Source organism: Lutjanus erythropterus, chromosome 1 (genome assembly GCF_056507025.1).
Source record: "Lutjanus erythropterus isolate fLutEry1 chromosome 1, fLutEry1.hap2, whole genome shotgun sequence".
Taxonomy (NCBI): Eukaryota; Metazoa; Chordata; class Actinopteri; order Lutjaniformes; family Lutjanidae; genus Lutjanus; species Lutjanus erythropterus.
Window position 1 is genome coordinate 5,787,075 of NC_139317.1, and position 26,086 is coordinate 5,813,160.

The window sequence follows — 26,086 nt, forward strand, 5'->3', positions numbered from 1 at the left end:
CTCTGAAAACGGGGTCACGTCTTCCTTTGTACCTGCAGAATTAATGGCACGTCGCCCGTTAACAGCATACCTGCGCTAACTAACAGGATATGAATAGCATTGCAGCTAATGGCTGTGCAGGTTAGTCACCTTGATAATGAATAGCTTAGTGATGGGGCAGGTGAGCAAGCGGTAATAAATAGGTTCCATGCTGCTCAGGATTTAACGGGCAAGCATGTGCGAATGAAAAGCAGAGTTCATCCTACGCTGTTTGGTGACATGTCATCAATTTGTGCAATGATGTGTTGAAAGAATAGTGATTCAAGTTTGTTTTACACTGAAAATGTATTTGCACAAGTTAAAATCAAACAAGGGACCTAAAAAAAATAAACAGTAAGGTGCAGGGAGAGGGAAAATAGCGCAAGAAGGGAAGATTCATTATATGTAGTGTAGTATATTTATAATATATTTTAACTGGCAATTGCTGGAGCTGCAAAGATTAATCAACCGACTATTAAATAAATCGTCAACTGTTTTAATAATCCAATAATAATTGATTAATCGTTGAGAACCTTGTTTACTTCTCCCTTCCTTGTGGCTGACATCCTGCCCAAACTTTATTAACTGAAAATCTGTCAAATTTGAAAAGCAAATTGCAGTAATCATGTGACTTTGAGGCAGTTAGGAAGCCGGTCTGCAGGTATGGGGGATGGAAGGAGCTCTGAGCCTGATTACGAGCAATGCAGGCTTAATCAAACGATCCAGCACAGCGGGGAGCACAGAGGAGAGCAGAAGAGCCCAGAGCTAACCAGATGTCTGCGACATGAGGAGGGATACATGACATGAGGAGGCTGCTCGAGGCTATAAAATGCAATCACAATCCCCTGGAAGGGAGCCCAAGATGGCTCAGCAACCAGCCGGGGAGTAAAGGCGATCTGTCAGCAGACTCTCCCCCTGCTCTCCCCCTGAACCCGACCTCAGGCTACCTGCTCATTCAACAGAGGAGATGCTGAAATCTCCAGGCTGCTCTTTCAGCAGGCAGGCAGCAGTAGGTTTCCATCATTATCCACGCTGGTCGTGCTTACAAAAGGGGAGCATGTATGTCTCTGACTCCTGAATCTGCCCATCTGTTTGTTTTTTCTTTGCTCTGTTTGTCCTGGTGTGTATGTGTGTAAACTGGCAGATCCTGAGCCCAGCAGGACTCCATCTTGTTTTCTGTCCCATGCTGTGTCTCACGCTACGAGGGGATAAATATTTGAAAAGCAGAGGTAGCGCTGTATCCCTGGCTGCTGTGGCCTGAGGTGTGGCGGCCCTGCATTAGCTGTACCTTTTACCATTGTGACTTATTTTTCTTCCCTGCCCTAAACATAGATTTCAGCTCAAAGTGTACCTTACTCTCCTGGCCATTATTCTCCGCAGTGTTTGGTGTGAAAGGTCACAAACCTAAGTGCTGGCACAGCTGAAGCCCTGATGAATAAGTAATACCACCAATGACAACAAGTCTGCATACGACAGTAGAGATGCTAAGTGCTGGAAGGTTTTTGATAGAGAGAAAAGAGGTGCAAGCTCCACTGAGTTTTCCTGCCAGTTTTAGAAGGAAGAAAACATGAATGATTTAAGATGGAGAACTGAAATGGGAACAGATGAGGCAAAGGCTCAATCAGGCTGTTCAAGGTGTTATTTTTTGCAGCTGGTAGCCTCTAAAAGGACCTCCTGTATACAGTATATCACAGCAGGAGAGGATTACTCTACTGTACACTCAATGAATTCATAATTAAACCTCTGAGTGTGTGGACGCTGCTGTCCTGTGCACATATAGTACAGTTGTGCACTCTGGGACTGTTTTTCATGCTTCCACTTAAGGGAGCTACAGCATACAATAACATTTTAGACAATAGTGTACTTAGAACTTTGTGGCAACAGTTTGGGGAAGGTCCTTTCCTGTTTCCAACATGACAATGTGTCCGTACACAAAGCCAGCGCCGTAAAGAAGTGGTTTGGCATCGACTGGCCTGCCCAGAGCCCTGACTTCAACCCTCTGGGATGAACTGGAAGGAGCCAAACCTTCACGCCCAACATCAGTGTTAGACCGCACTAATGCCACCTAATGTGAGCAAATTCCTGCAGGCCGGCTCCAGAACCTTGTGGAGAGGCTTCCCAGAAGAGTGCCCACTTTTACAGTAACAGATTAAGTCAAGTTTATTTATAGAGCAAGTTTAAAAACAATGAAGTTCTGTATAAAGAGAATTATAAATTATAAAACAGGAAAGATTAAGTAAAAATGCAGACATAAGTAAGAGAATACTAAAAGAAACATAACACAAACAGGGTTGGACAAGCAACAAAATACAACTTAAACAAATAAAAATATGGTGTAATGTAGAGCGTGGTTTTTCTTTAGATACAGCTGCTCACAGGTGATCAGAAACCTGCATGCTATTAAATCATGTGAACAGAGGTAGGAATAACCAGGTTTTTCTTTGTCTCATGTAAACATCTTCTCCTGAATGAGATCAAAACCAGGATAAGATTCAAAATAAGGATATTTGTGCACATGTAACTGCAGTCAGTGAAAATCTCAAAATAGCAGAGCTCTCTGGAAAATTGACTTTATTTTCACCGTGGCTAAAACTTGTTCCCCAACTTGTATTTTCCAATCAAACTCTCACACACTTTTGCTTCTCCTGCTCCGTCTCCCACTCCACCATGTGGCCCGTGAGGGAGATGTGGATTGTCTGTAGTGAGCCATCAATCACGGCGGTAACGACAGCACCATAAACAGAAGGGCAGCCTACCTACTTGTTTCTGCTCGGCGGCGATAGCATTCACATCGTCCCGCGGCACTTCCTTTCCTTTCCTTCCTGCTGACCTCTGCACAGCTTCGATGGCAAGGACGGGACTCTGCTTATCTCCACTCGCTGGATTTAGACACACAGTGTGGGTGGTAGGAACACCCAGGTGTCAGCAGGGATGAAGTGTCGTAAATAAAAAGGTGGGCAAACTGTGACCTCCATTCTGTGATCGGTGTCAGGAAAACAACCAACAATAGAAATAAACCAGAGTTATATTTAGGAAATGCAGTTCAAGGAATTTAAATTTATGGCAAAGTGGAATTGCTTATTGACTCATTTGAAAGCTGCAGGGCTGCAACTAACAAATCTTAATCTTAGCCCCCTGACAAATAAAATCCCAGCATGTTTTACTTTCGATGAGGCAGAGAAAAGCAGCAAATCCTCACTTTTTATGAAGCTTAAACCAACCAGTGTCAATTATTTCTGCTTGATAAATGAATGAAAAATGAACCAAATATCAAAATTGGTAATATTTTTCTTGATTGACTGGTTTATCAATAGCACTATCTAGCTGCCGGAAATTTCATCAACATCTTTTGTCCCCTGAAAGAATGGCAGTTCAAATTAACTTTGTGTTTTTTGGTTTATATTTTATGGGTGTGTCTGTACGACTCCTGAGCTCCTTTGTGCAGGCTGCCCCGTTCAGCCTTGTGTGTGTTTTGTTTTTGTCTGTGTTCCGGCTCTTTGTACACAAACCCATGAAACTAACAATGCCAGTTTGTGTGCTTTCCTGTGCCTATTGTCGCCACCGCGTCTCTGTGCCCCCGCTAGCATCCACTCGTTGTAAGGTCGAGACAATGACCACGAGCAGAGTGCCATGTTTCTGCACTGGCTTGACCCTGCGGCCCTTCCTGTTGCCTTTAACACCCGCTCCTCGTCCTCCCCCCTCGACCTCTGACCTCTGCAGCAAAGACTGGTTGGCCTGTCATGTCAGGACAAGGCAGGGTGTGCTCCCGGCCTTTTGACAGGAGTCTAAGAGAACCTGCTGCTTTCTTTTCTCAGAATCCTCGGGAGGAGGTTAATTCCACACTGCGGAGCAGACAAACACCAGTATAATCAAAGCACTAATGCCATTTAACAGCTTGCAATGTGTTTTATTAGTGATGGTAGTTTCCGCTTCATCTGACTGTGACATCCAAAGGCAACTAGTGTGAAAGCTATGAAGAGGAAAGAAAAAAGCAAAGCCCAGGCATCCTGAAATGAAAAAAAAAACAATTTATTGAACACAAGCTGCACTGAGTTGCATACTGGCCATTGTCGGGGTATAAAATGTCTGTAAAATGGTATTTTTTATTTGCATAAAAATACTATTATAAACTCACACTGTTCTCTCTTGTTTGGAACACACCATTTGTCAGTATTTTAGGTCTTGTGCCATTTCTTTTTTCCCGTAAACTCTCAAAGCATGATGGTAGCAATGGCTTCATTTGTGACCAGTATTTGTTTACTACTTTTAATGTTTCCATTGAATCCATTCACACTGTCTGCACAAAATTTATTGAAAATGCAAACAAAAAATAAACTCTCAATAGCAAACAAAAAAATCTTTATACCAGAGCCACAGGCTATAACAGCCAATCACGGAAGAGTGAAACAGTGAAGCCGGTCTCGTTGTGCGCTGGGCATGGAGAGCTCCATCTCAAAAAAGAAATGGACAGTAGAGGAAGGCAAGGTAATGTTGGATGTAATCTGCTCTTTTAAAAGCTCAAGAAAAACAGCTGGTTCATCATGCCCTTCTTTTCTGTTCTTTTTACATGGAAGAAGAATTATAGACTGGGATATCAACTAGAGACAGAATTTCCTCTCCGGATAGCAGTCTGGTTCAGTAGCGTGGCGTACAGTATTACTGCCATTCTTCTGTTTATGTTTGCAAACAACTGGCTTTCTCACTCAGAAAACTAACTTAGCAGGCTAAACTTTCACAAAAAACAGCTACTGCTACGCTTGTTATTTCATCAGCTCCAAATGAGACTGAACATTCACATGTTTTCTCTTGACTGTCCCTCAGTATTACAACATTAAACCAGCGTTGTCCCAGCCTGTGAGAAAAGGCACATTAGCTGTGCAGCATGCTAACACTGGGTTCAGTAGGCTAACCTATGAAATAAACCATAAAATAACACACGATTTAAAACACACTTATTAGATATCTGCAGCAGCTCCTCATCTCTGCTCCATGTAGCCACTTGAGGCTACATGAGACGCTAGCATAAAACACCCAACGCTCCAACTGAACTGTTGGCGGCTAACTTTGTGCATAAAAAAAAATGACAAGTTTAAAAAAAAATGTGTGAAATAAAGAAGACAATGTCTCTGTTTGTACTGCATTGATTTCATTCATTTTGAAACCATCCATCACAGAGTCCGACAGTGTTGTGCAATGTAAAGTGGGTGAATCTTTTATTTTCCCGGAGTAGACGAGAGATATAATAGACTTTGTACTGACTAGTGAATGATTCTGGACACAATCTGGCTTTTTTTTTATTAAAGCAACACAGATTTGAAATTTGAATGCCCTAAATTCTAATATCACCGCTTCAAGCTAATTTATGTCTCGATTTTTTTTTTTTTTTTTTTTTTTTTTTTTTACTTTCTCTTTCTGTTGAAACTCTGTTTGTGTCTGAAGAGCAGCAGACCTTCAGTGTTGGGCCTGAATTGGCACAATTACTAGCAGAGGCCAAAACACACGAGGTTTCCTCTTTTAATAATTTTCTTTCATCCTCTTTCTGCTCTCAGTATTGTATGTCATAAATGAAAGTTTGAGATGTTCAAACAGCTTTTTCAAATTTCTTTTTTTCAATTAACTTGCAGACCTGGAGCTGTAGTCTTTGTGCGGGGGAAGAAAAGCAGTAAGAGGGTGAACCACCTGAAAGACACACCTGTGTAACAAAGTGTGTTCATTCGATTTTCAGATCGCCTTGTCCTGTTTGAAAAAAGGCTGCAGTCCCGGTCCTTGGAGCGGAGCTGGGAAATGAAACCTTGCCTGTCAGTTATTGTCATGGAGGAAAGCTCACTCATTTCCCAGAGATATTATCCTCCCCCCTCCGCCTCCCTTCACTCCTTTCTCCTCCGCCACCCTCCCCCCTCGCACATTGTTCTCCAGGATCAAGTTCACGGAGGTCGGGGCTGCAAGAGGGTAATGGGACCCTTGTCCCTGTGTCTCAGGGCAGGTTGAATGGGTCTCGGCCCCTGCCCCCAGCCCCCATACCGGCTCTCTGAATGGGACCCTGATTCCCCCTCTTTTTTTATTAGTCTGGTCTCCGGTTTCTTCAGACCTGCCGGCTTCCTGATGCTGCATATCCATATTTCAAAGTGGTCAGATTCCATGTTCACATCCATGTTCCCACAACACCTCACTGCTCCTCCCAAACCCCACCTGCCACATCTACAGGTAGCGTGTTCTAGTGTTACAACAACAAGTACTATAACTACCTCCTCACACTGAACGCAACATAAACTGCACCAATTAGCTGATCGATCGGCTATTAAATTAAGATCAAGATTTACAACCCTAGTTGCAGCCCTGCATTCATTAAATCAAACACACAGTTCACAGACATCCAGATATTTTCAACCCAAATACAAACATTTTTTGTACAGATGCATCAAAATTATTTAATAAAGAGCTGTGACAAAGATACTGTATGCTTCAGTTGCAGCTATTAATTGATTAGTCGATCGAAACGGTATTATTTGTCACCTATTTTCATAATTCTCCAGTTTGTTAAATGTGAGGATTTGCAGCTTCTCTTCATCATTATGACAGTAAATGAAGAGTCTTTGGGTTTTTGACTGTTGGTTAGGCAAGAGCAGCAAGTTTTTAAATTTTATAGACAAAAAGGACAAAAAGTGTGTGGCTCTGGAAAACTGCTCCACATTTGTCGTTATTGACATTTTATTGACCTCACAGTTAAGAAAATAAATGGCAAGTAAATTATTATTGAAGGGAATCCGTGGTTGCAGTTCTATTTTTTATTTGAGCAAAAACACTCAAAAGCATCATTTTAAACATCAATGTGATGTCATTTCTTTTTGTATACCTACAAACTTTGACATGCAGATACTGATACAGGTGTATCTGTGACAAGCAAATTATCAATGAACGTGTTGGTCAAGGTCTGAGTTAAATATCTGTCAGTTCTTTGAAAGAAATGCCAAGAGCGAGATCAAATGTTACTCGTGTGTTTATTTCAAAGCAGTTTCTGACAAAGCCAGGGGAAAAAAACACAACAGAAGCAAATAAAACTGCCACAGCCTCGGGTATTTGTGAGCTCTTCTTCATCACCCGTGGTTTTTATAATTTGGTGGCGGGGTTAATTTGTTCTGAAGTGGATTTTGTCCTTCATTCCTCCCGTGGCACCAGTTTTAGTTTAAATGACTCGCATGACACTATAAACAGGTAGCATCCTGGTATCCTTGAAGATTCTGTGCAAAGGATTTTTATGAATTCTTGGCAAGTTAAAATGTATTTTAATGATGGCATACTTTTTTTTTTTTGGTAGAAAGATGGAACAAACTTTGTGCAGTTTATGTGATGCTTTCAGGGTCTTAAGCTCAATGTATCAAGCTGTATCGAGCACAACACAAAAGTAAAAGTGCTCCAAGATTTTTACATAGTTTGGTTGTTTTCTGTGGTAAATTTTGGTTACAGCATCTAAAAAAAAAAAATGGGCACAAAATGTGACTAAATGGTGGCAGACTGGAGCCCTACAAAACAAAGTCAACTGGTCAGATTAACTTAATATAATCAGTTATTTATACAAGTAAATAATCGATTCAGTAATTGTGAAAAAAAAGAAGCTCAATACCTTAGAGAATCAGCTGTTTTCTCCAGCCACTACTGCTTTGTCACTTGACCTGCCCATCCAAATCCATGGTGTTTTCTAGAAAGTCGACCCAAACTCAGCCGCCCGGCGCCTCACAACCCGCGACCACAGGCTCCGCTTATCACCATCTTACAAAAGTAGTAGTTGTTCCGTACTGCTGAGTGTTTTTCTTCTTCTTTTGGCATTCATCAGATGACTACAGCACATGAAAGCGTTTATGCCGTCCCTGTCATATCCAGAGGAATTGCATCTCTGGTACTGTAAAAAACAAAACAAAACAAGTACTGCTGAATTATCAAAGTATCAAGTCTTGTAACATTCCTAATCCAGACGTAATTCACTCAGCTTTGCATTTGGGTTACAACTTCTAGTTTTATTAAACTAGAGCTATAATGCCTGCACAGACTCATGCTCATCCAGACAGGCAGTTTCAGTTACTTTAGTCTTTGATGGCTTTGATGTCCGTGCTAATCCAGTGTATCTCCCACTGCAGAGTGTGTGCATGTGTGTGTGTGTTTGAAGGGGGATGGTAAAGGAGGAAGTCTCTCAGATGTAATGATGGCAGAGGATACACTCTGAACATCTCTGCTCTTATTTGATTTCCTGCTGCAATGTTGGACACTTGCCCTTTTCTCCTCTTTTTTCCCCTCTTCTTTTTTTTTTCCTCCCACTCCACTCACCGTCTCTCTCCGTGTCTTCACATGCACTCAGAGTCAGACCTGTATGTATGTAGTAAATTGCTGGAAGCTGCCAGGTCGTCGAGAGCAGCTGTGTTTGCTGCGAAGTGTCTGCTGGCTGATGCAGCGGTTGTTTTACATTAGCGGCCTTCGGGTCAAACTGCAGCTGGCTGCATCTCAGCGTGGAGACAAACCCTGGGGAGAGAGTGTGTGTGTGTATATGTGTGTTTGTGTATGTGTGTGTGTTAACCAACCCGTCCCCATGGTTGTAGCCTTTCCTAAGCGGGCTAAGTCTGGTGGCTAACCCTTAGCGCCTCTGCGTTTGGCAGCATGACTGCAGCGAGATTAATCCATTCCACACTCCATCAGTCACTAGGCACAGGTTATTAGTGCTGGGGCAGAGCAGAGCACACACACACACACACAAATACACACAAACACACATGCGGCCCCTTCACCCTTGTGACTTCGCCTTCTACCTCGTCCCCAAAGTTTGCAAAGGTGGCCTTGGTGTTGAGAGGCCATTTGTCAAAACCCAGCCAGAGTCTCCACTTGGCTCCTTTTAATAAGGCTACCTGGGCTCTGGGATTACACACACACACACACACACACACACACACACACACACACACACGTACACAGGGCATGCACTCTGCTTTGCACATACTCATACAGCTCAGGGTGTCAGGTGGTACGTCCCGCGGGGCTTATAAAAGTCCCATTAACATGGCCCTCCTCATTGGTTCTGACAGGTTGATCAATTAGACCGCTGACCCCGGGGCCGCTCTGACTCAGAGGTCAGACACGATGGATCGCTGGACCTGCACACACGCTCTCTCGCCTCCCTCCCCCCCTCCCTCCCTCCCCTCTCGCGTTATCTCTGGGCCGGTCACGGTGCAGCTTGTTCATCCTGCCATGTGGCAGATATCCCAGGGTGCAGTTGTTCTCCAGCTTTTAGGTGCAGGATCATACTTTACCTGAGACATGTTTCGATCTTATCTCCGCTCTCGACACGACCAAAAAACACACACACACACACGCACAGGGCTCTGTCTCGCCCTGCAGGGACATGTCTCTGTGTGTATCTGTGTGTACTACTCTTCTGCAGACCAGATATGTTCACAGAGACGAGGGAATTCCTCTAATGTGAAGATTATTGCTAATACTCACTTTTCTTAGGGTCTAGTTGAGGTTTAGTCCCACTTAAGTGTTTTTTTTATGTAACGCTTTGGGTATTACTTTCATTTGTACAGAATTCCCGACAATAATAATATAATTTTACTCAGAAAATGCATTAAGGGATTATAATAAACATTTCCACTGGAGAGTTTAAAGTAGGGTTGTTCTAATACCAGAATTTTAAACAACTTGTATAAAGATGATACGCAATACCAGAGCATAAAGAGCAAAAAAGTCCCAGGCACACAAAATAAGGTTATTTTTTTCTTGTTTTGAAAAAATCACTGGACACTGGTTTTATTACAAGCCTGAAGTGACGTCTTCAATGAGCACTTTCTTCTTTCTTTTCTTTTTTATAGCTTCTGTACTTTCAACTGTATTGAATGTTAGAATTGTATTGTTTTTAACATGTCATTGAAAAAGTACTGATGTATCGATACTTTTGACAGTCTTAGTTTGACGTAGGTATTAACTCAGAAAGAGATGATCAAGACGTAACCCTTTAATCTAAACCCAGTATGGTTGTTTTAAAATGACAGAAAATAGAGAAAATGTCAATCAGTGTCTCCCAAAGCCCCGGTTAACGTCCTTTAATGTCTTGTTCTACTCACAATCCAAAAATATTCAGTTTACTGTCACAGACAACTAAAGAAACCAGAAAATATTCACATTTAAGAAGCTGAAATCAGAATTTTTTTTTAGTTGGCGATTGATTTAATAAGTTGCAGCTCTGCTTGTAGTTGCATTGCATTCTAGAAACTGTCATCTAAAATGTGCGCGCTGTGTGTAATTTGTTCTGTCTGTTTTGTCTCATCTGTGTGGATGCTTTAATCTGGACCTGCCGGGGGACTGCAAATGAAAATTAGCTTTAGGCTTAGGTGCATCAAACAGTAACATTTATGTTTTAAATTGTACATGTTCACTTACAAATCACATCAAAGAAATAAATAGGTTTCTCCCTTTATTGTTAAACATATAAATGTCGACTCATAAAGAAGCTTGTCCTTTGCTTCTGAGAGACTGACACTGAAACTTTGAAGTATCCGGAGCTGGTTAGGGTTATGGGTTAGGTTAAGGTTGCATATTTATTTGAGCTGGCGGTCACTGATGCATCTGTTCAACACTTCAGTCCAGGTTATCTTCACAACAACTGACCAGATTTTCATGAATTTCTGTAAAAACACTCATGGTATCTGGGGGATATTTCCTGACGCGTTCAGTGACCTGTTAACCTTTGTTGTGGTGCCACCATCAGGTCAAATTTCCACTCAACCGACACTTTAATCAAGCTGTCTGCTAAAGAAAACTAAGAGCCTGATTTCTGTGAGATTTGCTGGTGATGTCAACACTAAATACAGGATAATTTTTTTTGTTTGTTTTAACTTGTACATCAGAATATTAAAATCTGATGTACATGTTATTACAAAGTTTACTGACCACATTTATGCACCTCAGAGTCTGAACTTTAATCTAGACCTGCAACAGTTAGTCAGCAAATCAATTAGTTGATCGACAGAAAAATTATCACCAACTATTTTGATAATCGTCCTAATTAAGCCCATGTACCGTTTAATTACTGTGTTTTTTCCAATGAAGCTGCTCTTTAGATAAACGACATTTGTTATTTGAAGCCAATCAGATTTGTTGATATCGAAGCAATTGTGTGACATTATGTGCCTGCTAATTCCAGAAGAAGCTTCCAAAAAATGGCAGAAAATGCTGCATGCAGCCTCTCGATTACTGAGATTTCCTTCTTTTCTCTGTTTTATGTCATATTTAAAGAAGATCTTTAGTTTCTTGGGTCCAGACCTTTAATATCAGGCAATATGTTTGGGTTTTGGACTGACAAACCAAGACATTTAAAGGAAGAAACTGGGTTGAACATTTTTCACTTTTTCTGGCATTGCATCGACCAAACAATTAAACGATTAATCTAGAAGATAACTGGCAGATTAATCGATAATGAAATTAATAGTTGTTGTTGATGTTGCAACTTTTTTATTTTCTGGGGACCCACATTTTAAAAATGACAAAACATTGCAACCCAATTCATAATTATTTATAAATCTTTAAATCTTCGGAAGAGTATTTTGTGCACAAATTAAAGTTTCTTACCATTTTTACCGTCTTCCATTCCATATTATCTTGATGTGTGTTAATAGAAACACATGAATATTGTATTTTCCTCATCTTTCCAGTATTTGTTGTGAAGCATCTGCTGCTGTGTCCCAGTTGTCTGTTGAATGGGACTCGACCAGAGGTGGCTCAGAGTCTGCACTGTGTTTAGTAAACAGTGTTGTCCGCACAGGGTAAATGAAGGTACCTCTGAGTGTGTGTGGGTGGTTCAGAAGCAGGATAAACGAGAGGCTGACCTGAGTTTGTTAACCCCAGAGCCTCCCAGCAAAACCAATCAGTAGTTTAGGATGATTGCTGCATTATTTAATTTATCAGGATATACGTGGACTCGAAAACGAGAGCTGAGGAAACTGAGCCAAACGGTTCAGGAATGCCGAAGAAGCAACACATACATACTGATTTAGCAAAGGGAGGTTATGTAACTGGTGTAAGACGAGACCGTGTTAAACAAAATGCAGTATGGATCTTTGGTGTGTGGTGGAAAAATATCTGCCAGTGTGCATCCTAAATATGAAACAAAGTCTTGATGTCTTGACGAACAATTATTATATGGTTCTGATGTCAATACTGGAATCTGAATCTGCTTTATTGCCAAGTAGATTTTCACATAGAATATATTTGCCTCAGTTTATAGATGTATAACATACTTTGACAAAATCTCAAATATCTTTGTCCGTAGATCTTAGTTTTGTGTCTTTGATGTACATATATGTTGAGTTTGTCTGTTGCATATAAGCTGTTGTGTTTTCTGTATTTTAAAGGCCCATCTAGGGACGGGCATTGCAAATTAATTTAGGCTATAATTGCTGTGGTGTTTGGCATTGGTTTATGCTAAATACTTGTTGTAAACCTGAAAAACGTGAAATTAGAGTTGTCACAATACCAGAATAAAAACTTCAGTACAATACTAGTACAAAAAAACGATACTCAATGCCACTTTTGATACCATGGCAAAAAGAAAATAAACCCTAGGTTTGCAAAATACAATATTTTGTCTTTTGTTTCATTAACAACGTGCACAGAAGAAGTCTCTGAACACTGTCTGCTTTTGCTGCAAACCAAATTTCAGCGAGGACAGTAAAGACTGATTTGACCTCAGGTCTTGAAAAAGCAATTGAAAAAATACTTTAAATACTTTTGACAACCTTAAAAGAAATAAATCCAAAGATATTTAAAATGATTTAAAACGGATAAAAGTAGAAGTCCTTGCACTGAAAAAGCTGGAAACTTTAAAATCTTTCTTTAAAATTTACTTTGAATGATCAGTTACTTTTTTTTTCAGCTGAATTCTTGTTACTGCATTTATGTGGAACCATTCATTTAAACAACAGGACAGTAATACAATTACACTACAAGTCAATGAATAATGTTGAATTATCGCACAGCACTATGAGGCTCCAAAATAATGACACAGAGACGTCAGATAACCTTCAAATCTTCAGCAGCTGTTTCACTGAGGTGTAAAAAATGTTTAAAATGACCCATTAACTGAGGGAGGAGTCTGATTAAAAGGTGTAATGAGCTGGGTGAAGCGTTCAGTTTGTGTGTGTGTGTGTATATGTGTGTGTGTGTGTGGTATTAGTGGGGTATCATGGCCTCGAGGGACCCAGAGAGAGCAGTTCGGGGGAGCAGAGGGGTTAAGAGCGGTGTCACGCCCGGAGAGACGCTGCGCCGCCGTCCTAATGATGTCCACCGGTCTAATTGAATATTGACGTTCTGCACACGAGGGCTAAATGGCTTCTGTCTGCTTCACCTCAGCTGCCGGCCCAGGCTGCAGATTTTTAACTCAGGTTTCCACAGTTTGATTCCCCTGGGGGGGGCAGAATCGTTAAATGTCCCTGTTACCATGGTTACCGGCTTTTTGATGCGGTGTTTTGTTTTGTGTGTCCTTAAAGACGTTCCTTTTTTTCCCCCCACTTTCTTACAAGTTTTCTTGTTGAGGTTTGATTATTTTCTTCCTGAACTTAAACGCCTCATCGTCTGGAGTCGGGCGCCACGGACACGTGACGTCTGGCAAGTGAAGTTTCTGTCTCATCTGTGTTTACCGCCAAGCTCCTCCTCCCCCTTTCCCTTCTTTTTTTTTTTTTTTATCTTTCTTTCCTTTCTCCGATCGTCACCTCCTTCCTCCTTTTTTTTTTCCTCTTCTTACTTCTGCTTCTATTTCTGTGATGCTGTTCTACTTCCCACTGTGCCTGCCTCCAGACGCTTCTCCTTTGTTGCCACGGCGACGCGTTCCAGATGGCGAGTGTCAAGGCAAGACTGGGCTCCGAATGTAGTCTTATCACAACGCACACACACACACACACACACACACGTTGGTCTTGCATGTACACACACTGAGAACAGACTGAGACACTGGCAGCGTACATTCTGTTCAACACTCACATCCTACTCAGATGCTGGTGGACGTGCACTCTGCCCACTACACACACATACACACACACACACACACACACACACACACACACATACACACACACACACACACACACACGCAGTGGTACAGTATAATAAAACCTGTGTCACAGCCACACAGGAAACAATCTCTCCTTTATGTGACCGGGATGTCATTAATCTTGGCGGAGGTTAACAAATGCACTTGCATGGAAGGTATATTTCATAGGCAGACAGCCGACAATGGGGCCATTGTGGCGTCGAGCTGCAGCGTCCCGCTCTGCATTCAGTCAGGACCTTTTGGTTGGCTCCGGATCCTCGGCTCATGTCAGGGGTTATGTTTCATCCCCCAGATGAATGTGTTTATGCGGGAGAAAACATGTGAAACACGGAGCAAAATCAACGTTCCAGCTGTTTATTTATTTCTGCCGCAAGAAACCGCGATTTATTTTTCCGAATGGGGAGAAAATGAATGCGTTCGGCCATTTTTCAAAGTTTGGCCTGCTTGTCGCTATTAGTCAAAACTAGAGCCAGACAAATACCCTGCCAGTGCTTTCTGTGTGCACCAGGCCAGCTCCTCTCTGATTCACTGCTTTCGAAGTTTTCTCCTCGCCACAGCCGCTGTCGCAGCAGCAGCAGCAGCAGCAGCACTCTTTCCATCCGAGAAGTGGCGAGTCTTCCCAGTAATCCATTAGACTTCCATTAGCTCCGATTTGTGTGATTAGTTCTAATTAATCAGTTCAGTCTGTGGCCTTCACTCCCCTGTGCGCTCCTCACATTTCATTTTTAACCTCATTTCTCAGCTCTCCACCGAGCGAGAGAACGAGGCGACGACTCAGCGAGCAAATCAAAGAGCCAGCTTCAGGTCTGCCGCCGCCGCCACAAACACTCGATACTGTTCAAGCACCAGACCAAAACGGGCTGAGCCGATGCTTAGACTACATTATAATGCTCTTTTCTCTCACCATTCTTAATTAACAGGATTTCTTTTGTGGTGTCTTACTTTTCAGCAGAGATAGAGGAGTCACCACAATTGTAATATTTTCTGTTTTTTTAATTGATCATCTTCAGGCAAACAACCAACATGTGTCTCCTGTCATAAACCCCTTAAATTTTTGAATAGAGAAAACAAGAATGATGTGTATTATTCAATAAAAAGTTGAGTTGGGAACTATGGTGGCCACATGCTGATATGAAGATGTCATGTTGACATTTACATAGCAGGAGAAAACACACGTGTTACAACTGTAAAGCGTTACATTTAGGACAACTCTCCTCTGTTTTCAGACCCTGGTTCTGTTCTAAAAAGAACCAGGAGGGATTGAGACCTCATGTTTTACACATCTTTAGGCTGCTCGGGCTCTCGGCCCTCCTGTCGAACAGTAAGTATTGATTAGCGCTGGAGCGTCCATCCCTCACTGTAACAAAGCCTATTGATGTTTGTGGAGCCCTGATTTCCCCTCGGTCAAATACCATCCGCAGCGCCATCGCTAAGTGACTGGAAGCTGCCCCGAACGCAGCGGTCTGTCCCAAAGTAACCTGCGAATAATGGAGGCAAAATCATGTTTTCGTGAGCGACTCTCTGCCGCTCTGTGCAGCAAACCTCAAATTAAAATTAAAAGAATTTCTTCTGGCCTCGCTGCAGCAGGTCAGCTTATATACTGAGGTATTATGTGGTGATAATCTATCTTCCTTTCCTCTGTTGTCAGCCTTCTTCTGCCATTACCACTATTGTGATAAATGAAGGCTCAATTTATCAACCAGCCTCGACTCGATTTCTTTTTCTCCCCTCGGTTTCCCCGCCCCCGCTCCTACATCTAACCTCTGCATGGTTCGCTTTATTTCTTCATCTGTTTTCACCCCCCTTGCATCCATCCATCTATCCATCTATCCATCTATCCATCCATCCATCCATCCATCCACCCCTCATTCCCACTCAACCAGATCGAGGCTTTCTTTGTGTCTGCTGGGGAAGGCTGAGATGCTGCCTGTCACCCCGGAGCTGCAGACTCCCATCCAGGCTGCCGGAGGTGGCCCGGCTGCTGTCAATCAATCTGCAGCCTGTGCAGCAGAGGGACTGGGGGTTGACACATGATGTGGTTCCCTACTGTTTAGAAATTCACTTTTTTTTTTCTGTTTTAGTAGGCCTGCGCACTCAGCCGTATAGTTTTGGCTTCTAAAATTAATTAAAGTTGATTGTGACTCTGAGTTTAAAGCGCCTGCTCTGGTGCATCAAACCAAGCGCTCCCAATTCACGGATAAACAGTCTGACCAATGTTTGTTTCAAGTATGTGGTGGTTAACCATTTCATGTATCATCTACATACAGTAGTGTGTGGTTACCCTGAAAGTGTGCAGTCCTATATTTCAGTTCCATGTCCTTTTCGTGTACAGATTCCCTTTTTTTTAATTCATCCTGTTGTGCCATTGCCATAATTTAAGATCTTGCATATCAAGCTCAAACAAAGAGGAAAAAAAACTTATTTTGCTTTCAAGATTTGTGTATTCAAATGTAGTTTCGCTCAATTTAAAATGTTTCCTCTGCAATGGAACAAAATATTTATCATTTTATTGGCATGTTTGCTGCACAATTAATTCATCAGCCATTCTCAGCCTTAAAGCTGCTATACTCATTATTTTTATGTTGGCAGTATATGAAGTAACAATATTTTATAAAAGGGGTCAGTCATAGTAACACAAGGTCTGCAAATCCTCTCAGGTTTGTGTAGCTTTTTTTTAGCATTCTTGACTTCTTCTTTTTCTTGTTGTTTTTATTACTATGTGACAGTTTTTGTTTTCGAGGGCTGCAACTAACGATTATTCAAGATTAATCTGTTGATTATTTCTTTGATTAATCATTAGTTTTTCAGTCCATGAAAGGGTGACAAATGTTTATCAGTATTTCCCAAAAAATCCCAAGCTGACGTCATCAAATGTCTTCTTTTGTCCACAAACCAAAGTTATCCAGTTTACTGTCTTAAAGGAGTAAAGAAATATGAAAATGTTTAGATTTTAGACACTGAAGTCAGAGAATTTGGACACTTTTTGTCTTAAAAAATGACTCAAAATGATTAATATATTATCAAAACAGATGATGAGATATCAGTTTTCTGCAGCGGCCCCTGGTTAGTTTGCCCCTGCCTGTGGCCTTTTGCAGCACGTCAGCCCCCCCCTCCCCTTTGCTAACAGGTTTTTCCACAGCAACCTTAAAAGGTGACAGTATATGAAACTCGTGTTTACAGCTGGTTGCACTGCCCCCAACTGGCCAAAATAATCACTTTAAGGTGCTCTGTCACTAGAACTCGTGTGTATCATTGAGCTCTAACAAATGTGTTGAATGCATTTTCTTCCTCCTGTCTTTCTCATAAAACATTTGCAAAGCTAAGTTCTTTTGTATTCTCTATCCAGCTTGCATTCTCGTTCTTCACCATCTTTAGTGGCATTTTGCTGCATTTCTTGGTGTGTTACCGCCACCTGTAGATTTGTTGAACAGTGCGATGCCATTTCCTGCAAAGTGTGTTGAATCACCTTCACGAGTGGGTCCTTGTTCAGTGCATGACAAAAATAAAATTAGGTTCACTTAAAACATCCTGCAACCTCAAAATAAAAGCCATAACCAGTTCAATTTCCTCAAAGCTTTTTACAGACAAACAGCAGCAAGTGTTAAATTTGCATTAACATTATATGAACGTGCTTTTCGACAACTTGCAGCCCTTCGTCTTTGTGATGCTGAAGCTGTTTTAATGAATTTATCTTAACTCTGCTCATGTCAGACACACAAACACTCAGATGACCCTGTTAGTTCCTAAACATGCAGCAGCATCTGTCATGTGGAAACACTTTGGTTGTGTTTGCAGTGTGTTTTAGTTAAACACCGGATATTGGACGAAGCTATAAAACCTGTTTATAAGAGAATTTATTAAATAAGGACACAGCAGCAGGATAATAAGCAGTAAAACAAGATTTTGTTGCTGCTGCAGCTGTTAAGAAATGGCCCGCTGAAGACGAGGTGCATGAATTCGGTCTTATATTTTGCTTCCTGATATCATTTTTTCCCCTCGTGCCATAACCATGTTAGAGCTCGTCTCCGGAGCAGTGTTAATGTGATCTCTCTCCCTCCGTCCCTGCAGGACTCCGTGGTTTAACGGCTGGGGGTTCAACCTGCCTCGAGGTCAGTCTCTGCTGGATAAATGGAACCTCGTCCCTGAAGGCATCGACATCCTGATGACCCACGGACCTCCGCTCGGTGAGTCCAATTAACCAATCAGAGCCCCCTCATCACCATATCTAATGAGGTTGGGCCTCATTATTCAAAATCAGTATGAAGCCACTGGAGGCGTCGCAGCAGGCCGTGTGTGTAGGTGCGTGTGTGTGTGTGTGTGTCTGTGTACATTGTTTTCATCTAAATCCAACAGTATCTGGCGCGAACACTCTGAACATGCTCAATGATTCAATATTTGTGTTTGACTTTATGAAAAAGAAAATATGTACGGTTTGTTTTTCTTTTCTTTTTTTTCACTACACTACTGATTCAGTTTTCCTTCTAGTTGTTTGGTTCCCAGTTGTTTTTCCCCAGCTTGTTTTTTTTTCTTCTTTCGCGCTCTCCATCTGGCTTTATTGAGTGATTTCCTTCCCTCTCGCCTACGGAGCAGCCGTTGCTGTGGCAGCCGCTGTGGCCGTTTGATTGCATGGAAACTCGATTTTGCACCAGTGTGACAGACGCTGCAAACGATTGGAGAGAGACCATGGGAGAGGAGGAGAGCGAGGGGGGAGGAGGGTGGGGGTGATGCAGTTGAAGATGGAGGGTGACTCTCCTAACAGGGTTTGCATAACTGTGGAATAAATATCAAGAACAGGTTTCATCTGCCAGAATGCGTTTAATGTTGAGATGAGATGAAAAGGCAGTAAATGAACAGTTGTGAGTTTTTTACTTACTTACACAGTGCAGTGACAAGAGCTGGTTCTGAAGTAGAAACGGCTGGAAATGCATAACAATTGGTGTCCATCGTTCTGAAGGTTTTGTTTCACTTCACTGGTTGCAAGAAAGCTGCTGTCGGCTCTTGTTTCGGCACTCCAGCGACATTTTCCAGAAACTTCACATGCCTTTAATATGTGACCCTGTTTTGAACGCCTTGCTCTCAAACTTGCAGCAAACTGTGCAATATGTAGTTGGAGATAACTGACGCTTTGCTTAGCCCCGCCTCCAAACAGAAACTGCCCAATCATAGAGTAGCAATAGTAACTAGGCTGCCCAAAGCCTGTCAAGCTTTTCATTCATCTACATGCTGAAGCTTCGTGTGTTTGGAAGTTATGTCTTTTTTGTAGTTTTTCAAAAAAATTAAACACAAGAGCATACGTGTTAGGAATGGATTAAACTTTGTCTTTATCTGCTCTACTGCTCATACATTAGCGTATGCGGCTAACTAACGTTAGCTTACTACCTGCAGTAACTTTACCTCCAGCCAAACTTGCATTTGTTATGTGGTGAGTTTGAGGAGGAGGATGTGGGCTGCTGCAGAATCAAAGTGGGCTGGCGACAGTGCATCTCTCTGGGTTAGCTTAGCTCTTATCCCGGCTCTGTTCCGGAGGCGGTCGCGGTCCAGCTGGTCTGGCTGGGTGACCGTCTTCAAGTCCGCTATGCTCACCTACTCCCTGCGCTTCATTCTCCCACGCTAATGAGTGTATTTCTGTCCTCTATCATATATATATATATATATATATATATGTGTCGTATTTCACCATCTGACCAATGTTTGCTGAGGTGTAGGTAGCTTTAGCCTCAGTGTTTTAATATTAATGTTAAATCATGTACACAACATTCTAAAAACAAAATGTCATTCGGTGCACCAAAACTGTGCTTTTGCTTATGATATAACAGACCACATTAAGAACTCAAGACTTTAGGGCAGCTTCATATAAGATGCAGCAAAATATCATTTCACAAAAGTAGTTTCATGCAGGAGAGGAAGTCCAATATGACGGTGCATTTCCTGCAGCAACTATAAAAAAAATACTTAATTTTAATGTTTTTTAATTACCAGTTGTAGTCACAGCACCCCTGAATCAGTTAATGCTGCAACCAACTCAAGTGAAAACTGCACACTTTCAACTTGTGCATGATGGCAAAATATGATAGAATATGTTTCTTAATTGTACATTTTTAAGAAGAAGAATCACAAGCTACCTCTGAATGTTTGTCACAGGACTGTCTTGGGAACTGAGATTTTGTACATCTGTGTGTTTGTAGGTTTCCGAGACTGGGTTCCTAAGGAGCTTCAGCGAGTCGGCTGTGTGGAGCTGCTCAACACGGTCCAGAAGAGGGTGCGACCCAAACTTCATGCCTTCGGAGGCATTCACGAAGGTACGGGGAGCAAAAACCAGGGTCAGGGGTCAGGAGGGTCCGAGCCTCACGCTGACATACAGAGGAATCACTGCAGACCTCTGCTGACTTTAACTTCTTGTTATCATACTTGCTGTGGACGGCCCTTTATTCTGGTCAGTTCATAGGAAATCAATTATTTTGTGCTCAGGGGGTAAAAGCATCAAACTGGTGTTAGTTCATTCATTTGGTGTTTATCTGTTTTTGCAAATGAGCTCCTCAAATGTAGAAAAAGGATCATACAGTCTGCTGGATGTTTGAAGTGTTAGTTTTGTCCAGGGAGAAAAGTTTTGTTAAGTTGCTCCTTCAAAGAAATTCTTTAAAAGAAAAAAGTCAAACCTGAACTTGTCAGTCCTTATATCAAGTGACTAATTAATGCACCCAATAAACATATTTTTTCCTTTAGTATGGCAATGATAATAGTAATTCTAATACATTCAAATGGGGCTGCAACAGTATGAGACACACACAGTATCACATTACACAGATTATACAGTCATAAGTATTATCAGTCACACTGCCCTGGTTGCATAAACACTATTGCAATTTCACAAATATTATGTCCTATATTATATATTTTAATAACACTAATACAGAAGAATTTAATACTATTGATGAGCAAATGTACACGGTGTGATAACAGTCGGTTTTCATACCATGACAGCCGCTGCAGCCCTACATTCAAATTACTAGTTGCTTAACATTAATAGACTGATTGTGTAATTATCTTTGGTTTCAGAATCTTTATGACCTGATGCTAATTAAAGTCACCACATCGAGACAATCTCTCTCTGTTTGAGGGATGTCAAAGATGATCATTGTGTTTAACAACCAAATCTCAAATTTTATTTACATATAAAATATAATAAGTGCGAAGTCAAGAACTTGAAATAAAGGTGGTAAATAAACATTATTAATTCATGGTCATATCAAGTGTACAAATTGCTCAACTGAGTGAACAAAATATGTACATAAACGGCAAAAATTAGGGGGAACACTTTATCAAAAACTCCCTGACTGCAGGGGCGCCCCTATAGCTCAGTTGGTAGGGCGTGCGCACCATGTATTGAGGCTGTTAGTCCTCTGCAGCGGCTGCCGGCTCAAATCCCGCCTGTGGCTCATTTGCCGCGTGTCATCCCCTGTCTCTTCACCCCCCTTTCCTGTCATACCTTCAGCTGTCACTGTCAATAAAGGCAAAAATGCCCAAAAAATAACCTTTAAAAAAAAAAAAAACTCCCTGGCTGCAAAGTTTCTGTAGATTAAGTGACTGAATTTAATTTATATTATTTATAAGGACAACACACATTAATCAGCATCTCTGTGCCAGAGTTAGCCAGCTGGCTGATTTACAATCAAAATGTATAAAATGATAAAAATGCACAGAACAAAGACAACTGGTCACCATAAAGACGGCAACAAAACAAGAATTCTAATGACAAATAAAACAGTCATTGCAGAACATCAGTACAAAAAACACAGCAACAACAAACACCTGTTTTCCCTCCTCAGGTTACGGGATCATGACAGACGGCTACACGACGTTCATCAACGCGTCGACCTGCACCGTCAGCTTCCAGCCCACCAACCCCCCCATCGTGTTCGACCTGCCCAACCCTTCCAGCTCCTGAGACCAGCGGACGGGGGCGGGGAGGGTCAGAACGGGCAGGATAAACTACTTTTTTTCTATAAATATGTCAAGTTTAAAAAAAAAAAAAAGTTCTAAGTGTTTCTTTGCAAACTTTTTGGTCTTCTCCAAGCTGTTGTTGAGATTGAGAAGATTTGGAGACGTGGGGTGGGGAGGGGATGGGGAGTTTGTCTGGGAGGGTTAAAGGAGAATGCCGGTGTTTTATTTTTTCTATTTGTGCCAACAATGCAGGTTTCCCTCTCAGAGTTTTGTCGGCGTAGTTGCAGATATCAGGGCTTCAGTCTGGAAAAACAACGTCCACAAAGTGAGAAAATCCATGAAGAAACTTTGTCTTTTTGGTCTTCTGATTTCATCATGCAGAGTTGAGCTCTCTTTTTTTTTATTCAGTGCTACTCAGTGTTACAGTCTGATTACTGTTAATCGCCTGAACGCCACGGGAAAAAAAATGGAAACTTCATCCAGGAAATAATCCCTCAAAAATATGTTGCCTTAGTGCAGAACGCCAGAAGTACAGAGGAGTATTAAGGCCAGGCCTGAGGGGGGGGAATGAGAGGAGGAAGGTTTTTCTTTTTAGTTTTGCATTTTGAGAATAAAGTTTACATATTGAGAATAAAGTTGAATGATCAATCATTAGTCAATCGATTGCCATTAGGAATTAATCAATTAAAAATGCAGTAATCAGTGGCACTAATTGTGCTTCATTTGGCATTGTTTTGTCTGGGAGAGACATTTATTGAATGAGGAGACTTTAACTTAAAATAAATGAAAAAGAGAAAAAAAAAAAAAGGATAAACATGCGTTATGTTGTCTCATTAATAATTTATTAACTGTTAGCATTTTCAACTAAGAGTTAAGGAAACTGCACAAAATTTGAGACACTTCTTGTCGTGCCAAGCATTAAAAAAATAAACCGCAAAAAGAAACTTTTTTTTTTTTATTTTACATTCCCAAAATAAAGTGAAAATATCAAGAAAAAAGTTGAAATACAATGATGACTTTATTCTTAACATAGTTTTGTGACTTTAATCTTGACATTTCGACTTAATTCTCAAAATGCAAAACAAAAAAATGTATATATAAAATCTTTCTCCTCTGATTTATTTTTGTTTCTGGCATTAAAACTGAAAGTTCAACTTTATTCTTGACATTTCAACTTTATTTTTGACATTTCCAGTTGGTTCAAAAAAGACTTCCTATTTTTTTCCCCTTAATATGACCCTAATACTCTAAAATTACTTTACCAGAAGAGAGCCATAATTTAAGATGATTTTTTTTTTCGACATCATAACAATTATTTTCAACAAGTTAATTTCCTTGAGATCACATCAGTATTTTCCATTATAGGACTAATACTTGTTAAACGTATTATGTGTAGTCTCTTCTTTATGATCTCCAAAATGTAATGATCACAGCAATATTTTCACTCTTGTCCACATTGTTCTGTCACATGAGCGTCTTTGTTTATTTCAGAACTTCAAAAAACAAGTGTGAGTCTAAAATTAGCCAGGCATTAACAAATAAACAAATCAGAGAAGGACTTTTTTAAAATTTAGCATTTTCAAAATAAAATCCAAACATCCAGAAAAAACGTTTTTGTCTCTAAAACTTAGTTTGACTTTATTTTTAAATTTCCTGTTTATTCTGAAAAGCAAAATTAAAAAAAAAACATCGTCCTCCTTCCTTAATGTGAATTTTCCGTCGTACCAGAAGAGAGCCATGAGTTAAGTTTTTTTTTTTTTTTTCTGGATCATGACGGTTATCTTCAACATAACATGCACATTTCCTTGACATCACAATCATTTTTTTATTTTGTGATTTGTATTTTTGCTATCTTTATTTTGTGATCAGAGAAATAACAGTTTCATGATCACAGGAATATTTACTCGTCCTCTTCCGTACTTTAGCACCATGACATCTGCGTGTCTTTGCTTGTTTTGAAAAGTTCAAGTGTTTTAAGTATAAATCAGTACAATCTGCGATGCAAAACTTTGTGTGGGATGTAAAAATGAGCTACGAGTGGCACCGGTATTCTCCTTTCTCCGAGGGGTTTTGTGGTTAAACAATCTTGCTCTTGATAAATATTGGTCAGATCTGTAAGATAAATGATGCTTTGTGAATTTGTACAATTTCTTTATGTTTGGTTTGCATTGGCCGGACAATGGATGCCATTGTTTTATGTTGTATCATCTGATATTTTGTGTTTAGTTCTTTTTGTTTGTTTGTTTGTTTTTTTTTTTTCTCGTCAGTTGCTCTTTTCTTATTGGCTGACAGGGACGCTGCCTTAAACTAGCTTTAATGTTCTCAGCTAGAGCCCCACTCTCTGCGAGCTCAGAGAAAAGTCCTTATTTATTACCCATCATCCCCGCAAAACAACACCTGACTAACGCAGGGACAGAAAGCTATCAAATTACAACCTGAAAAATTAACTTTGTAACATCCCATTATGGATTTCTGATCTAATTTGGAAAATGTATGTATAAAATATATATATATATTATATATTCATGTTGTAAAACATCTGTACTAAAAGTTGTGTTTGACAAAAAGAAGAAAATCTGGTGCATTTTTTTTTCTGTATGCACCTGATGTATGATTGACATGTTTTTTTCTTTAATGCTCCCATCCTGACGCTCTTTCTTTAATGTTTTTTTGTATCGACTCTCCCAGTAGGGTAGACGTTCATTTTGGATGAGAGAGGAAAATTTGTCAGAGTCACAATCCAACAGGTGCCGGTTGTTCCCAACAACACACCTGCCTAAACATGGTTAAGTTGTCCTTTAAAGTGTAAATCTGATAGTATTTGTGTTTTATTGCTTTTTTTTTTTCTAATTTTGCACTGTGTGTAAATGCAATCTTGCTAGCACAAAAAAAAAAATGTTGCCAATAGTTGTCTCAACTTTTGCCGCTGTAAATGCTCTTTCCGTGCTCTGTTCCTCTCTCGCTCTTTCTCTGATTGTATCCCTCTTCATGGAAATGTTAGTTCTCTCTTTCAGTTCATTGTGATATATTTAGCTGCCTTTATATGCAAATAAAATTGCAAGATTTTTACTTATCAAGCTCTGTCTTGGTTTTTAATCTTTAATGTGTGACCCGTTTTCAGGTCTATATTAGTTACGCTCTGCGTTATCTACTCGCCCTCATACCGATTGAGGGTCGGGTTTAGTGTTTTTTAGTCCACAAAACACTGCTGGAGTTTCACAGGAAAACGGTGTTGCAGAATCTGATCTTGATCTGAACCAAAACTAGACCTGAAACCTCCCCCAGACCGTGTGGTGGTCAGACAGAAAGAGGTGATCTCGGTCCAGATCAGTGGTTGGGTTTGTCTCTGGTGTGGAAACATTTTTTTCAGGAGGGATGGTCGGACTGTCTGATCAATTACAGGAATTTCCTGACAGGCTGACATCGCCACAACTAGAAAGAGGTAAAGCTGCACGTGGGGAAAGGACCAAATGATCTGGAAAAAAACGCACAAATATTCAGTTTCCAATTATTTTCCAAGCGGAGGAATTGACTTGAACGATATGCTGATGTCAGACGCGCACAGATTTATAAACCAGTCAGTTTAAAGTATTTGGAGACGTAGCTCATATAGGTTGCAATTTCAAAACCAAAAGTAACCCGATGAACACATGAACCTTGGTTCAGACTTTCATGTGTGAAAAGGCTCTTATGGTCATGTCTGAATCAGGTCTCTAGTTGGTTGTACTTCAGTTCACAGTAACTCAGTTTTCGTTCAAGAAAATATATTTGTACATCCTGCTGTATTGACTGAACAGTAACCCTGACATGCAAAATACAACGTTATTTGAAAAACAAAAAAAAGAAAGAAAAATTAATCAAAACGGACAACAGTTTTCTGAAATACTGCTGTGTTTTGTTGAGTGGTTTTCAGAAATGCTGTGATTTGCATCTCTGGACCACCACAGAAAAGGAAAAAGTGATTGTTTTGCAAGTCACAAATTCGTCTGCAGTTTTGGCTGTAAAGTTAAAAGTCCAAAATCCTACAGAAGACATGTGTTC

At 40.7% G+C, this 26,086-nt stretch overlaps 1 protein-coding gene across 2 annotated transcripts in view; it reads left to right on the top strand.

Annotated features, from left to right (window-relative positions):
* Positions 1-22,852, top strand: part of mpped2a (metallophosphoesterase domain containing 2a) — a 91,397-nt gene extending 68,545 nt beyond the window's left edge. For both annotated transcript variants that reach the window (XM_084730835.1, XM_084730921.1), the window contains exons 5-7: positions 18,173-18,288; positions 20,290-20,403; positions 21,931-22,852. In XM_084730835.1, the coding sequence (XP_084586961.1) occupies positions 18,173-18,288; positions 20,290-20,403; positions 21,931-22,049 (349 nt within the window). In that variant the 3' untranslated portion in view covers positions 22,050-22,852. The remainder of the gene's footprint in view (positions 1-18,172; positions 18,289-20,289; positions 20,404-21,930) is intronic.
* The last annotated feature ends 3,234 nt before the right edge of the window (positions 22,853-26,086 follow it).